Genomic DNA, 16352 nt, shown 5'->3' with positions numbered 1-16352 from the left:
AGGCTCGCCTGGCTGCCACAGCGATTCCTTTTGCAGCCAGCCAAATGGGCCTGTAGCTGGGGTCAGGTTGGGAGCAAGGAGAGGGTGGAGAAGCCACTGCTGCAAGTTCAGGGCATCATTTGGAGACCCTTGGAACTCCGGGGCCCTGGAATCACACCCCAAGGTCTGGCTCTGGCTTCACCACTGCTGATCCACCTCAGTATATTCTACTGATGTCTGGTCAATCCTTGGGTATTTCTCCTCACCTCCATCCCAGTTTTTCTGGCACCCTTCCCTGGAAAATCACCTCTTGCTGGGAAATCACTTTTGGCTTTGTGGGAGATTTTGGTCAATGCCTTCATATTTTTGTTGTTGTTCTTGGGGTCAGTCACTACAGTTGCCATTCTTTGGGTTCCCAATCTTCTACTTTCTGGTCACTGGATGTCAAATCTTGGAGTTGGGATGAAATGGATGAATCTGACCTCTAGATCTCATGCTTGAAAACACATGGTCATGAACAGTAAAGTGGGGCCAGTCAGGACTTCAGGCAAGTCATGTTCAGAGGATACTGACCAAGCAGGAGCCAGGTTTTCCAGAAAGACAGGAAAGAGAGCAACATTCCAGAGAGCTTCAAGTGATGCTGAATCTGCAAGCCAGACATTTCTGCCTGTATATTGCTCCAACAAGGAACAGAGCATGAATGAGCCTTAAATATGGGTTTGGCTTCCTTTAGGCTGACCCTGCCCCCATACTGACCGAGGCCTCCTATTTTAAAGGAGCATGCTCTCTTTCAGCAATAGTCCTCTTCTGCTGCTGTTCTCCAGCAGCAAATACTCAAAAGTCATGGGGCCTCTGATCCTGGAGGTAGTATATAGCCAGCATCACTACTAGCCATTGATAGTTCAGCATGGGAGTGCTTGGGATTATCTTTCATTGAAAAGCAATCATAGCTGTTTATTTTCTTTCCTAGGGAAGCGCGTGTGTCTGCTCGCGCGCGCGCGCACACACACACACACACTATTGCATGAACAATATGAAGCAGAGACATTTTGGTTTAGCTTGTATACTGTGGAACTAATGAATGAGATTTCCCTTCCTTCAACAATAGCTGTTACATATAATTAACAGAGGCAATACGTGTACATGCATTCATGTGTACAAATGACTTGTGTTTGCACCCATGGGGGCCAATTCTGTGGAAGCTTCTTCCATTAGGCAGCATCTTACTTCCTACAAGAATGTGCACTTCTGAATAATACAAGAAGTCTCATGATAATGAGGAGCAAAAGGAAAGGTAAAATTACTTCTGCGGAGAAGTTTTGCGAAGAGGTCATGCTATTTTTATCCCTCTGGACTTCGTTTGGTACAAAGTTACAGTTCTGGTGATTAGGCCAAGCAGTACAGACACTTTTCTGACTTGTTGCCCAGTGTCTTTGTTGGGTTCTCTGTATGTAGCAGAAAGCAGGAGTACCTTGTTGAAATAATAGGTTTTGAGAATGTGGGTCCCCCGCTATGATATCCAACTACCAATATGGTACTATGATACTATGACTCACTTCAGAAAATGTATAAGTTAGCCTTGTGATGAGGTTCCTGCTGCAACACCACTGTCCCATTGCTGGGTGCCTCCCCATCTCAGTAAAATGCAGATGCTTTCCTCACATGGGTAGTCCAGTCTGTTGGTACCAGTGTTCTCCCTCCAGCAGGGCTGCTGATACTGGCATGAGAAGTACTCCACATGCTTGAAATACTCATGTGATCAAAGCACCTGTAAGTTAGTAATATGGCAGGAATGGGAGTCCAGTTGGGGTGGGGGGTGGCCACCAAACAGCACAGTTAGCGTATGAATTGGACCGTACTCCTATCCAAATCAGTGGAGCTAAATCAAGCTCTTATTAAAGCCATAGGGCCTATTTGGGCTGTGGATGCTTTTGCTTTCATGTAGAATCACTCCCAAAGTGAACCACAGACTTTAACCTTTTCCTGAATCAAATCCTGTTGGTCTTCTTCTCTAACTGCCAAACATGACAATCACTTCAGACTGGGAGGACATTACAAAACACCTTGGAATGGTTAATAAGGGCTGTGGGGAGGAGTTGTTTGGGGATTCCGCACCTCTTCTTTCCTTAACTGTTGCTACTCAAGATATTGACCAGTGGAATAAAGTAATTGAACAGCTGGGAACCCCCTGCCCGGAATTCATGAAGAAACTTCAGCCCACAGTGCGGAACTACGTGGAAAACCGACCCAAGTATGCTGGCCTCACTTTCCCCAAACTCTTCCCAGACTCTCTCTTTCCAGCCGATTCAGAACACAACAAACTCAAAGGTAAGAGCAAAGGGCCATGCATGAATGAGTGCAATGAGATCAGGTGTGCCTTGCATTGGAAATGTATTTCTTATATTTATATCCCACCCTTCTTCCTTCATGGAACTCTCAAGGCAGTATGTATAGGGTCATCCAGACAGTCGGCCATCCAGGCACTGATCAGACCTAGACCTGTTTTGCTTAACACGATGTAAGACCTGCAGCATGTACCATTAGACGAGACTTCCCCAGCCTGGTGCCCTGCTCCAGATTTCTTGGGCATCAACTCTTGTCAGTCCCAGCCAGCATGGCCAATGGTCAGGAACGCTGAGAGTTGTAGTCTAAACATCAAGAGGGCACCCGGTGGGGAAGATTGCTATGGACTGGGAAATGTCGGAGCACTCTCGCTAAATTTGTGTTGTGCGGGGAAGGTTACTGGGAAAAGGCTGTCTTCCATTTTCTGTCCTGCATTAACCATATTTATTCATGCATGCCAGTAGCTCAAAACAGATTCATCGGCATTTTAAAGATTATAAATGAAAACGCTATGCAGTGATGCTTTTTTGCATAGAATTAATCAGTCATGATAAGCTGGGATTTGGGGGGTGTCCAGCCCCCCCCATGCTATTAAAAAAAATGTCACAGTTGCAGTGGCATGCTGGAAGGGTGTGGTCCATCTTCCATGTTTTAGAAGCAGAGTTGTCAACTTTTCAACTGGCCCCTGAAGCCACTCACCACACTTCGATCTGCAGCAAATTGGGATAATGTTTAGCTCCATGCTATGAAAAGCTACACGTGCTGACTTCTGGATTTTAAATCTCCATGAAAGGCACAGGAGCAGACGGGCCATTTTTTCCTGGGCTGATGGCAACCATATTCAGTGGGACAGTCACCCACCCCAGTCCGCCACCCGGTCATTATTATGATGACTGTTTGATACCTGGTTCGGAAATACTATTGGCACAAAATTGACCCCTGGGTAGCCCCTTGCTGAGATAACATGGAGCGTCTTGGGTGGTTTGAAGAAAATATTAGGGCTGAGTTGAAGTCCTGTTCACAGACTATGAAGGGGAGGGGGCAGTGTAGAGAACCTGGCAAAGTTCACCACATTACTGGTGGTCTTGTGTGCAGCAAAATTGGATCCACTTGGTGCTTCTTTCTTTCTTTCTTTCTTTCTTTCTTTCTTTCTTTCTTTCTTTCTTTCTTTCTTTCTACTCACAAGTCACCAAAGTGTGGCAGGAAGCTTCATTCATTCATTCATTCATTCATTTAATTTAAAATATTTCTAAGCCACCTTTCAGGGCAGAAGACCTCCCAAGGCATCTTATAACATTAAAATTCATATAATTAAACAAAACAAAACAAACAACACCTCCCCACCCTGATACAATAATAAGGCAGCAAACATTCATAGAACAACAGACACCAGACACTTTGCCCTCACTTAGGGTTGTATCCAATGAATTTTACTTAGAAATGACCCACTGGGTAAAATCCAAAATAACTCCCGACTACTTAGAATAGATTCACTGAAATGAATGGAACTTAAGCAACTAATTGAAATTCCATTCTTTTCAATGGGTTTTCTCTTAGTACTTATAGGATGTATGATGGATTTTAGCCATTGAAATGAATGGGACTTGTTAGACTAACATTGGATGCAATCCATTAGATACAACCCGACATTTGGCTTCAGACATCATTGTGCGTAGTCCAATGTCATTGCCTACAGGGAGTGGTGCAGCTAAGGCTGAACTCTGGGGACAAAGTCCAGGGCCACACAACCCAAGGGACCCCCGCACGACCACACAGAGAGCAGCAGGTACAGTAGCTGGAGATGTCTATCACTTTGAAATCTGGCCCTTTGGGGGCTCAACTGACTTCCCTGGCCCACCCGACTCAGCTCACATTTGTGGGCTGAGCCATGGGTTTTCCCCCAAATCCAAGAACTTTTCTTGCATTTCTTTTTATTTGCCTGGAGACTTGTGCAAATTTTGGCCAGAATTCATGTAATTTGCACAAATTGTGGCCGTGATTTGCGTAATTTGTGGAAATGGTGGCCAAAATTTGTGCAAATAAAAAGGATACAGAAAATCCGCAAACTCGCCTGATTCAATGCAGATCAAGTTGGCCAGTCTGTGGAATATGGACTGAAGTCCGTGTGTGTGTGTGATACGATGGAAGGTTGGTGAGCTTCACACACCCCCTGACAGATTTCTCTGACATCCCTAGCATTAGCAGTCTCCCTTCTATTCATGTAGTCATGTTGGTGGCATGATTTAAGTAAGTTAAAAATGCAAAACTGCACATGATCTGAGTGTGAGTGTGGGTTTTTTTTTTTAAATCAGGGTTGGCAAAAAGTTTTGTTCTAATGTATCAGGAATGTAGATGCAGTTTTAAAGCATGGAATGACAGTGGGAGGGCGGGGGGGGGTTAGTAGTGTGCTTCACAATGGAAGTAATGCACATGGCTGTCTAATGGTGGCCTAAGGGTCTAAAATTACCTAGCTGAACCACTGCCTACTGGGCATGATATGAAACTAGAGTGAACTCTGATGATTTGGGGGTCAAAACAATGGGGCAGAAATGCTGCCCAGTAGCATCAGAGAGTGTAACTGCCAGGGAGGTGCGGGGTGGTTGTGAACTGTGAAATCTTGCCTTCCCCTTCCCTTCAAGGTGAAAAAGTTTGCTCACTAACTTCTGACTCAACCTCAGTGAATACTAGGGATGGACGGAACACTTACCTTCCATTCCATTCTGTTTCCACTGGGGGGGGAGGCGCTCCGTCCCTCCCCCTGGAATCCTCGACGGGGGGGAGGCGATCCGGTCCTCCCCCCTGGAATCCTGCCCGGCTGGCTCCGCTCCGCGGCCAAGCTGTGGAGCTGCCGGCTGGCTCCAGCTGCCTGCAGCCAGACATCCGGCCGCCCGCAGCCAGACATCCGACCACTGAGCAGCCCTGCAGGGAAGCAAATGGTGGCTGTTGTAGCCGCCACCATTTGTGTCCCTGTATTTAGCTGTGATAGGCTATGTAAATATTTACGTAGCCTATCACGGCAGGGGGAAAAAAACCCAGCATATGCAAATGGCGGTAGCCGCTAGGGATGTATGAAAGTCACTTACCTTTCACGGATTATGTTGATGGTTGGGGGGGAGGTGTTCCGTCCCTCCCCCTGGAATCCTCGCCGGGGGGGGGAGGTGCTCCGTTCCTCCCCCCTGGAATCCTCCGCGGCCGGCTGTTCTCCGCGGCAGCTCTGTGGAGCAGCCAGCCAGGCCAGAGCCGTCCGCAGCCGGATTTCCGGCTGCGGAGGGGTCTGGGTAAAAAACAAACAAAAAAACAAACCGCATACGCGAATGGCGGCGGCTATGGCCGCCGCCATTTGCGTTCCCCTTTATTTTTGCCATCATAGTCTACGTAAATATTTACGTAGATTAAGATGGCAAAAATAAGGAACGCAAATGGCGGCAGCTGTAGCCGCCGCCATTTGCGTACACGTTTTTTTTTTTATTAAACCCACCCAACCATGATAGGCTACGTAAAGATTTACGTAGCCTATCATGTCTTTTTTTTTTTTTTTTACAAGCCTGGAAATGGCGGCGGCAGCCGGTCGGAAGACCAGCCGCCGCAGCCGCCGCCACCCGGAAGATCCGCCCCAGGTAAATCTCATCCCGGGGGGATCTGCGGGGGGGTCGGGGGGGTGGCAGGCCATTCCGCCACGGAGTTCGGGGGGCCGAATGTGCTGGCATTCAGCCTCACCGAGATCCGTGGCGGAATTCTCTGACATCCCTAGTAGCCGCCGCCATTTGCGTACGCTGGTTCCCCCCCCCCTTGCCATGATAGGCTACGTAAATACTTACGTAGCCTATCACGGCCTCTGCAGGGACGCAAATGGTGTCCCTGCATTAGCCATGATAGGCTACGTAAGTATTTACACAGCCTATCACGGCTATGAAGAGGAAGCGAATGGCGGCCGCAGGACGGCCGCCATTAGCAAAGCAGCGCGGACAGGAGCAGGTAAGTGCTCCATTTCGTGCGCCTTTTGTGCGTTGGGGGCAGCGGGGACTTCGTCCCGTGTGCCTTTCGTGGGTTGGGGGGGCGGGGGCTTCGTTATGCAATGGATTTCGGGCGGCCGAATGCACTGGCCTTCGGCCTCACCAAGATCCGTCACAGAATTCTCTGACATCCCTAGCGAATACCCAGGAAAGAACTATAGGGACAACTCTCCTCTTAACTAGTGCTGGATGGATCAATCTGATTCTGATCCATGTCAGTTTTGCATGTGTTCCTCTTAAGTCCATTCTGTTCTGTTTCCATATTAATCTGCAATTTAAACACACACACACACACACACACACACTCACAGGGGTTTAAATATTTTGAACATATTTTCCCATAAAATACACATATCCAAGCATATTTTCTCCCAAAGTACATAGGAACTTGCCTTATACTGAGTCAAACCATTAGTCCATCTTGCCCAGTATTGTCAAGAGTGACCTGTCTCAGATGACACCACAGCCCTCCATGGGTTAATTAACCCTTTGGGTGCTGCGGTGTGTGCCATCCTCCATTAAGAATATGGTAGTCCTGTCATCCGAACCCAGGCAGCAGAGATTATTTGAAGGTTAAACAACCCTCACATAGCCCATGGTCTGTTTTAGGGTTATGCAAGGGTTGTTTAACCCTCAAATAACCGCCACTGCCCAGGTTTGGACACTATGACATGCCATGGCAACTCCCATTTGGGGTCTGCAATGTCATGAAGGTGGCTGGCATGCTCCACAGCTCCTTGCAGGTAAATTAACTCATGATGGGCTGTCATATCATGCGAATTGGTCCACTGACTGGCAGCGGCTCTCCAGGGTTTCAGGCAGGAGTTTTTCCAGCCCTACCTGGAGATGCCAGGGATCGAACCTGGGACCTTCTGCATGCAAAGCATGTGCTCTACCACTGAGCCACAGCCCCTCCTAGGATTCCTAAATGTATTTTATCCTAAAATATGCATTTGTATATGCATTTTGGTATGTTTGGTTGAGCCGAGCTGCATCACGGGATTTGGAGAAATGCGAAATCCAAATGATAACTGCACTCCAATTCACACATTCGTCAGGGAGGTGAGGATCAGGTTAGTTTTCTTTGAAATGCGGACTGAATAAAATCCTTGTGTATCCCTACTGTGCCTTCCCTTTCCGCATAGAAGAGACCACTGCCACTGACTTCACCGGTCAGCAGTCTTCCTGCACTGAGAGAGCTGAGCTCTTGGGAGGGCTGTCTGTGCACAATGTGGCACATGGCGAAGGGACTAGATTTTCTTTTTTTAAAAAAACAAAAATACTTATGTTCAGCTAGGTCAATGAAACTTTGCTAGGAATGATTAAATTGTAGGGGCTGCTGGTCAAAATTGCATAAAGAAGCACGTAGTGCCACGTTCAGCATTAGCAGCCAAGCTGTGAAACAGGCAACCAAATAAAATGCTGCCTTGATTATGGTGGTGCTAAATGAGATGTTGCATTTGTCTGCAATGACAAGCAGTGAGATGATTTTCAACATGAATGGGACCCATGATTGTCTGCAACAGGATGGCATGCTTCCCGTGAAAGCAATGATGGATGGATGTATTCTTTTATAGAATAGGGTTCCGATGACAGTTCTTGAACCTTTTACAGACTTGAAGTTTGTATCAGTTTTGCGCACATGGATTCCCAAGGTTGCTTGCAGTGGCGATGCATAATGCTTTTTTAATCTGCTATAATTTGCATGTCATTACCCAGAATGCCTTTTCCCATCATACAGCAAGGCTGTTTGTCTGCACTCTGGGAGGTGATTGAAGGTCTGGTCAAATGGCTTCAAAAGCATTGAGCTCTTTCTATAATTCCCCACACACACACCACACCATGCCAATGATGGAACAGAATAATGGATTTACAAGAGATTTAAAGCAGATGCAGAGAGAATTATAATTAAGAGGTTCTTTCAGTCCCTGGATGAAGGCTGTAAACATATTTTTGTATGCATGCAAATATGGCTTTTTCCAAATTCTGATTTTCTGTGCTGATCTAGTTCCTAAATACCCCGTCTCTCTTGACAACATGGCCCCAAACTCTTTACGGTTAAAGAATGTGCTTGACATCCTGAAAACCAGCACTGCCTCCTTCTGAAGCAGAAGGTGATATTTTGACATTTGGCTGTCACCCATAGAAGCTATTTACAGAACTCCTTTATGCCTGTGAAGTTCCTTATGCTCATTTCTTCCTAGACAGAACTCATATTTGCCCAACCCATCAGCTGTTTGAAGTGCAATACTTTACAAAGTGACTTGCTCTTTCTGTTGCTCACAGGTAAAAAGGTGATTATAATAACAATAAAGATAACTAATAAAAGCAAAACTATTCTGACAAATTTAATGTGTGCTCTGTGTGTATGTAATAATATGAGCCATCCCATGCCATGGTGGTCTAAACAGGGATTCACATGTCTCTGTGGGTGGGATAGTCCCTTTGATGCAATTCAGTTCAAATTCTAGGGCTAAACCAAAATTACTCGCGCAGTTTCATTTTGTTTCAGGTCACTTATGGGAAAGTTGTAGCTTGCAGGCTGCACGTGGCCCATTGGAGGCCTTCTGTGTGGCCCACAATGGGTGCCCAAATGCCCACCACCCCTCCTCAAATTCTCCCTCCTCCTGAAGTTTTGTTGGTGAGACAGTATGCAAGGAGAGTCATCCCAACCTCCCATCTTCTCCAGCACAGTCACACTCATGATAGCCCACCAAATAGCACTTTGGTGGGCAGTTGGGAGTAGGGATGTACAGATTTTGTTAAATCCATTCCATCTGTGTTTTGCAGCTTGCCAGGCATCTTTCATTCCATCATCCGCTCATTGATGGAACTGAATCTTTTAAACCAGAATTTAATTCTACTTGCACCAATTTTCAGTAGTGCTAATGTGTACTTACCCAAATGTGCTGATCTGTATTAGTTAATACAAATTAGCACTAATGCACATTACGTAGTGTAGTTTGGCACATTTGCACATCTGCACAAGTGCACATTAGCAGTAATACACATCTTCACTAATGCACTAATGCATATTAGTGCTAGTGCAAATTAGCACAAATCCTCCCCCCCCCCAGTAAAAAAAACTGATCTGTAGGTCTGCAGAATCCATGTGACTTGGAAAAAGCTGTTCCATTGTGGAATCTGCCAATCAGATTCATAGAAATCCAAACTCATTTGAATCTGTTGCAGATTTCTCCAACATCCCTAGTTGGGAATGCTATTTAAATGGGGAAGATGGAGTGCAGGGATGGTTCTCCACACATGCTATCTTCCTCAGACCCTTTGGTAGACTGTTGAGAGCATGAGAATGAGGAAGAAAGTATGCGGGGAGCGTCACTCCAAGGAGGTCCAACCTTTCCATTTAAACTGTCCTATTCCTCTTGCCCAGGTGCTGGGTGTGTGTGTTAAACCTCTCCATCCCTGTGTGCTGAGATGGGGAGGGAAGAGTGTATGACGATGTGTGTATGAGTGTGTGAGTAAGTGAATCTGTATGACTGTGGGGAATGGTGTGTGCATGTGCATGCGATGTGTGAACCTTGCCCATCACCCATCCATTGCCTATCACTCTGACCATCTCCCATTGCTGCACGCAGCCCCTGGGGACAAAAAGATTGCCCATCTCCAGTTTATTTCATGAATGATATCTCCAGTTTATTTCTTTGTTTTCCCATCTCCTCCAACCCCTGACATCTGAAAACAAAACAGAACAGAACAAAACAAAACAAACATGCAAGATGCCATGGAGTCCCCAAGTAAAGCCATAGAGATTTCATTGTGATGTTATCTTCAAGGGTCATACTTCAAACAAATGACAGAGAACAGCCTTTGAAAAGAATTGGTTACTTTGAAATGGCCATAGGAATCTCATTCAATTTCCAAATAGCCATTCAGAAATCCAGTGCATTTCTTTGGCCTTTCAGAAGGAAGCGATGCTTTCCCATGGCCATTCCTTGTCATTCATTTTCGCTTGAGCCCTATCCTGTAATTTCAGTGGTCAATCTATGCCACGAGTAGGCAACCTTTTTTGGCACATGGCCACATCTGGCAACTGGAGAAACTGTCCTGGGCACCACCACAAAATGGGCACACTGCATAGACGATAGCAGTGGCCTGCAGCCACCTGCCACCTCAATTTCCTAAGAAGGTCTCTGAGCTCCATGTGCAGCCTAGAGGCCTTCGGGAGACGGCAGCACCCGGAGGCTCTCACGTCGCTTTGAAGTGATCCCAGCTGCCAGTAAGAAACTTTGTAATTAAAAAAAGGGGGGGGTAGGGAACCTTGGTGGGTACCAAGAAAGGTGTCTGACCAGGTTGCCTACCCTTGATCTATGCAAAGAGGAGGGTGGGGGTCAGTTTTGCATGAAAGGTGTGCTATTCCTTGAGAGGTCTTTCTGCCTAATCCCAAAAGGAGGGCTGGGAGGAAGGGACACATTGGCTGTGGTCCCTGTGAAATGAGTTAAATGCACTCTCAACATGCTCAGAGGCATCCTTCAAGTGTTCCATGGCTGAGTCCTGGCACAGAAATGAGCAAGTGTTGGCTTTGTGTGGTGGCAAATGGTCTCTCTTGTTGATGCCTGTGTGAACCCAGAGTTGGCTGATGAATCTGTAGAAAACATAGAGCAGGATCTAGAGAAATGTGGGCTCAGTTCTGCTTGTGAAAAGAGGCCATCCTGCCTTCTCCTTCATATTGTGCCTATGGATGTACAGATTGTGTAAAATCTGTTCTGTCTGTATATTGTGGATTGTCAGGCATCTTTCATTCCATCATCCACCCATCAACGGAATCGGATTTTTTTGTATCTGAATTTGCACAAATTCACATGTGCAAAAATGCACAAATTCCCCCCCAAATGTCCATTTTCACGCTTTAGTTTATGGGGGAAGTATGTTTTTTTGGCCAGGTTTTTAATTTTGCATATTTTTCTATGCTGACATTTGCGCAAAATTTGGGAAAGTTAGAAAACTGGTTCGCAAGTCTGCGGAATCATCCCAACAGGGGAAAAGGTGGTCCACTGCAGAATCCATGGGCTGGATTCATGAAAATCTGAATTCCTTTGGTTCCATTGCAGATTTCTCCAGCATCCCTAATTGTGGCCCCTGAAAAGCCAGTCCTGAGGATTGGGGGACCCTCTGGGACAGTATGGGGAGTAGCTTTGAGGACCACAGCTGGGGGAAACCAGCAGGAATCATGCAATCTGATCTGGGCCATCATATTTCAATTAGCTCTTATATTGCATCAATGAGATTAGGATAAATACCTGCTTCAGGTGCATAAAGGGAAGAAAATGTGTGGCTTCTCTGCCTTTCAATAAATGCTTCCATGTGGCATTTTTAACCTGCATTAGACTTGTGTAATATGGAACCCGAAGATGATCATTGTTCTGGATTAATCTAGAATAAATGTGCATGACCATAAATGCTCTATTGTTCTTGGAAGACAAAGCAATCAGTCAGAATATTTTTTGCCACCAGTGTTCATATTGTTTGGTTGATCCTTTAAAAACATGCTGTGAATGATGAATGAGTGGAGGATTTTGGATTTCAAATAGGGAATTATATGTGACAGTAATGAAGAAGAAGAAAACTGCTAGGCATGAAGCACTTAGCATATAGATGGCTTTAATAATAATAATAATTATTATTATTATTATTTGGTGGTACAATTTGTTGATAGTAAAGAAAACAGAAGGACTGTTTTCCTCACTTATGCTGTGTTTGTATGAATGCTTTGACTGACAGATCCGGAAGACTTGATTTTGAACCAGAATAAGGCTGCGTTCATTCTCCATGTCAGTCATCCAAATGAGCTTTCATCAGGGGAATTAATCAAGCTCCTTCTGTCAGAATAGCTCACAGGTTGGCCGGTGTTGGCTAGGTTCCATGTTTCACTTGCTACTCTCTCAAGCTCATTCCCAGGGGATATGAACAGTAAAGGCCATCTCCATGACTGAATTTGCTTCCCATTCCATGGGGGGTTTGTTTGAAACTGGGAAGAAGTTACTCCACTGCAGTGAGAACAGATTTGGGCTAGTGATGCCCCAGTAATCCAACAGGTTTAATTTCTGGTGCAGATATTATGCACCCTCCCCCTGTAATGGGAACCGTGATGCAGTTATTTATTTATATAATCGATATAGAGACCACTTGACTATTTATTTATTTATTTTTATTTATTACATTTATATCCCACCTTTTTTCCTCTTTGAGGAACCCAAGGTGGCATACATAATCCTTCTACTCTCCATTTTAGCCTCACAACAACCCTGTAAGGTAGGTTGGGCTGAGAGTCTGTGACTGGCCCAAAGTCACCCAGTGAGCTTCCATGGCCGAGTGGGGACTTGAACCCAGATCTCCTGGCTCCCAGTCCAACACTCTAGCCACTATGCCTAAAGAGATATCTTGAACCAATTTGCAACATAAAAACTTAAAATATGAAATGGGCACAGTTAAAATATTTAAAAACAGAAATACAGAACATCTCAGTTAAAAACATCTAAAACCAACACCTCCCTTGAAACACACACACACACACACACACACACACACCATTCTCAATTAAGACATCTACAATCAGAGAACTAGCTATCAACAAACCGGGCAGCATAATCAGTCAGGGATTGTCAGGGAAGACCTAGGTGAAAAGATAGGTTTTTAACTGGCACCTAAGATATGCTGCAGATGCTGTATGCTGCATACCAAGCAGAAGGGCATTCCACAAAGTCAGTCCCATGACAGAGAAGGCCCCTTTCCAGGTTGTTGCCAGTTCTTGTCACCAAAACAAGGATCAAATTGGATGACAGTATTTTGGCTCCCCCTAGACCAGGGGTAGGCAACTTGTGGCTCTCCAGATGTTTTGGCCGACAACTTCCATCAACCCTACCTGACATAGCCAATAATGAGGGATGATGGGAGTTGTACACCAAAATATCTGGATAGCCACAAGCTGCCCATGCCTGCCCCAGACAGTCTAAAGATGGTCATAATAAAATTGCAGGAATTGCTATGTCAGAAGCAATGCGTAACTTGAATGGAATGGAATGGGAGGGGTAACATTACTTACATTGCTTTCTACAGAGAAAGCATAATTCCTTCTATTTCCAGTGTTTGGGGTATGAGTGCCGATGCTTATGTAGCCAAAACAGCACCATCCACACACAACAGGGATGTATCAGCAGGCTTGGAAGATTCCCAAGATTTGCAGAAGTACAAAAATTCTTTTTTTTTGGGGGGGGGAAGGATTTTAATAGTCCAGACCCCCCCCCCATACTTCCCACAACCCAATGAGGATTAAGCATGCTCCTTGGCCACAGAATGTTACCAGGGGTGGGGGTGGGGAATGGGAAGCTGGGGAAGGAGGGGAAGTGAAATGGAGTGGCTGGAATTCTAGAACATTTGTTATAGATTATAGCCCTGTGCAAGCATTTAAATATCCATGTGAGAGCGAGTGGGGATGAGCATGCTAGTTCTGCCCACCCCTCCATGGATTGGAGAGTGATTGTCTGCCACTGGGAGCCTGGTCCAGTGGATGCTGGTGGCTCCAATTTCAGTGGGTCTGTGTATCCACTCTGGGTTTCAGTCAGGACCAGCCAGAACTCTAGAGGAGCTATCCAAGGTGCTCAACCTATCGGTTCACCCCCCTTGGGGGTGGGGTTCAGGACCTTGAATAGCTCCTTTAGAGTTCTGGCTGGTTCTGAGTGAAACCCAGAATGGATTCACTGCCCCACTGAAATTGGAGCCACCCGCCTCCACTGGCCTCATCTGCTTGCAAAGGATCCTTGCACAACGTAGAACCCTGATTTTCCATAGAAGGGGTAAAGCTAACACACTCACCCCTGCTCACCCTCAGGCAACGCTAATCTCCTGAAGGAAATTAATGCCTGAATAGGACTTGAGTTCCATCTTCTTCTTCTGACAGTTCTGTAGAATTCTCAGTTTTTGCCCTAAAGCTCTAGTGACCACCCGCTCACAGAGTCCATTTTAGAATCCTCCTCAAATCTCATAGGTACTTTAATTGGACTATGATTTCTACTCACTCTGAACTGACAGGAGTTAGACTATTGTGATGGGCTGGAGATGTGTCTGGTCATATTGCTTTCTTTTGAGTTTATACGACAGGTTCTTTTTAAAATGGTGAGCTGCTATCCCCTGCTCCAGTAATCATTTTTCAGCATGTGATCAGTGCTACTTTAAATTTGAACTGAGGGTTCCACCAAGGGCAGCAATAATAGCACTTCTTGAGTGTGTGCTACCAAGGGAAAATATCAGTTTTCCAGATGACTTAAACAAACCATCTGCAGTTATACTTCTTACTGAAGAATATCAATCATATACTTTTAGGCTGCAGTCCTAGACATACTCACTTGGGAATAAGTGCCATTGAACTCAATAGGACTGGCTTCTGAGTAGACTTGCATACGATTGTGCAGACAACCATGAACAAGATTGCTTTTTGAAAACATATATGAAGTTTTATCTGGAATGGGCAGTAAAAACTTAGAATTAGTAAGCTGGGGCTCTCATTTAGACCTCTAACCCATTAACAGCCAACATATCTAGTCCAGTATAGGGATGGCGGAGAAATCCATTGCGGACTCAAAGAAGTCTCAAGAATTCTCAAGAATCCGACCTACGAAGTCCGCAGCGGAATAGCTCTACTCACCTCCAGGTCTGCTGGATTCCCTGCAGGGTAGCTCTCCTCCATTCTGAATGTCATGCTAGGGAAATCATGGGAAAATTACGGCCATAAATTGCGTAGTTTATGGCATTTGTATATTGTCTGTCCGTGTGTTTTTCATGTAAATGGCTTTTAAACTCTGCGGTGGCTTAGTGGTTAAGACGCTGAATTGCAGACCGGAAGGTCAGCAGGACAGCAGTTCGAGACCCGAGCGCTGCGTGACGGAGTGAGCTCCCGTCTTCAGTCCCAGGCAGCTTCTGCCAATCTAGCAGTTTGGAAGCAAGAAATTGCAAGTAGATAAATAGGTACTGCCTCGGAAGGAAAGGTAACAGCGTTCCGTGCACCTCGGTGTTCAGTCATGCCGGCCAAATGACCACGGAAGCGTCTTCGGACAGCGCTGGCTCTTCGGCTTAGAAATAGAGATGAGCACCACACCCTAGAGTCGGACATGACTGGTTGGGGACACCTTTACCTTTTTTTATGCTGTACTTTTAATGTTTTTAATCTTTGTAAACCACCCAGAGAGCTTTGGCTATTGGGCGGTATAGAAATGTAATAAATACATAAATAAACTTGCAGCTTTTATATAGAAATGGCCGCAATTTACATCGAAGGAAGTGCTTTACAGCTGCAAATGCCATAAACTATGCAATTTGCAGCCATAATTTTCCTGTGATTGGCTAATGGCGGCCACCATTAGCCTAGCATGACATTTAGAATGGAGGAGAACCACCCCGCAGGGAATCCAGCGGACCCAGAGGTTAGTAGAACTGTTCCACTGCGGACTTCTCAGGTTGGATTCTTGAGAATTCTTGAGACTTGTTTGAGTCCACAATGGATTTCTCCACCAGCCCTATACTGGACTGGATATATTGGCTGTTGATGGGTTAGAGGTCTAAATGAGAGCTATTAACCGTCAGCCTAGCACAATGTTTAGAATGGAGGAGAGTGGCCCCATGAAATCTGACAGATGCAGTAAGTCTCCGGGGAAATCTGCAGGACCCCAAGGGGGCCGAACGTCCCCACTGTGGACTCCGTGGACCGGATGTTGGGAGTTCGTACATCCCTAGTCCAGTATGGGAACAGCATTTTCTCCCTATTTTATAATACAATCCATTCTGATTTGGCTTCCCAGAGACCTGTAAATTATTTTGGTGATTCTAAATTATGTATTCCTGTTTCTGACTCAGATATGATTGGATTTATTCATCACTTGTCTAGTAATAAGGCATGTGTGGAGGATGCAAACCCTAGGGAGGTGTTTAACTGAACAACAACAACAAGTGGTGTGATATGAAAAGCATGACTATTTTGTGGCATTTGTCCATTCTGAGGCAGCATTT

General features: G+C 45.5%; 1 protein-coding gene across 9 annotated transcripts in view; it reads left to right on the top strand.

Moving 5' to 3' along the window:
* Positions 1-16352, top strand: part of MAPK10 (mitogen-activated protein kinase 10) — a 413215-nt gene that overhangs the window by 358763 nt on the left and 38100 nt on the right. For all 9 annotated transcript variants that reach the window (XM_084860214.1, XM_084860212.1, XM_084860211.1 and 6 more), the window contains one exon: positions 2125-2307. In XM_084860214.1, the coding sequence (XP_084716340.1) occupies positions 2125-2307 (183 nt within the window). The remainder of the gene's footprint in view (positions 1-2124; positions 2308-16352) is intronic.

The sequence above is a fragment of the Heloderma suspectum genome, chromosome 5 (genome assembly GCF_057233095.1).
Source record: "Heloderma suspectum isolate Gila_16-S chromosome 5, 16-S_ref, whole genome shotgun sequence".
NCBI classification, from domain to species: Eukaryota; Metazoa; Chordata; class Lepidosauria; order Squamata; family Helodermatidae; genus Heloderma; species Heloderma suspectum.
The sequence above is the reverse complement of the archived record's forward strand: the minus strand, read 5'-3'. Positions and strand labels throughout refer to the sequence as shown.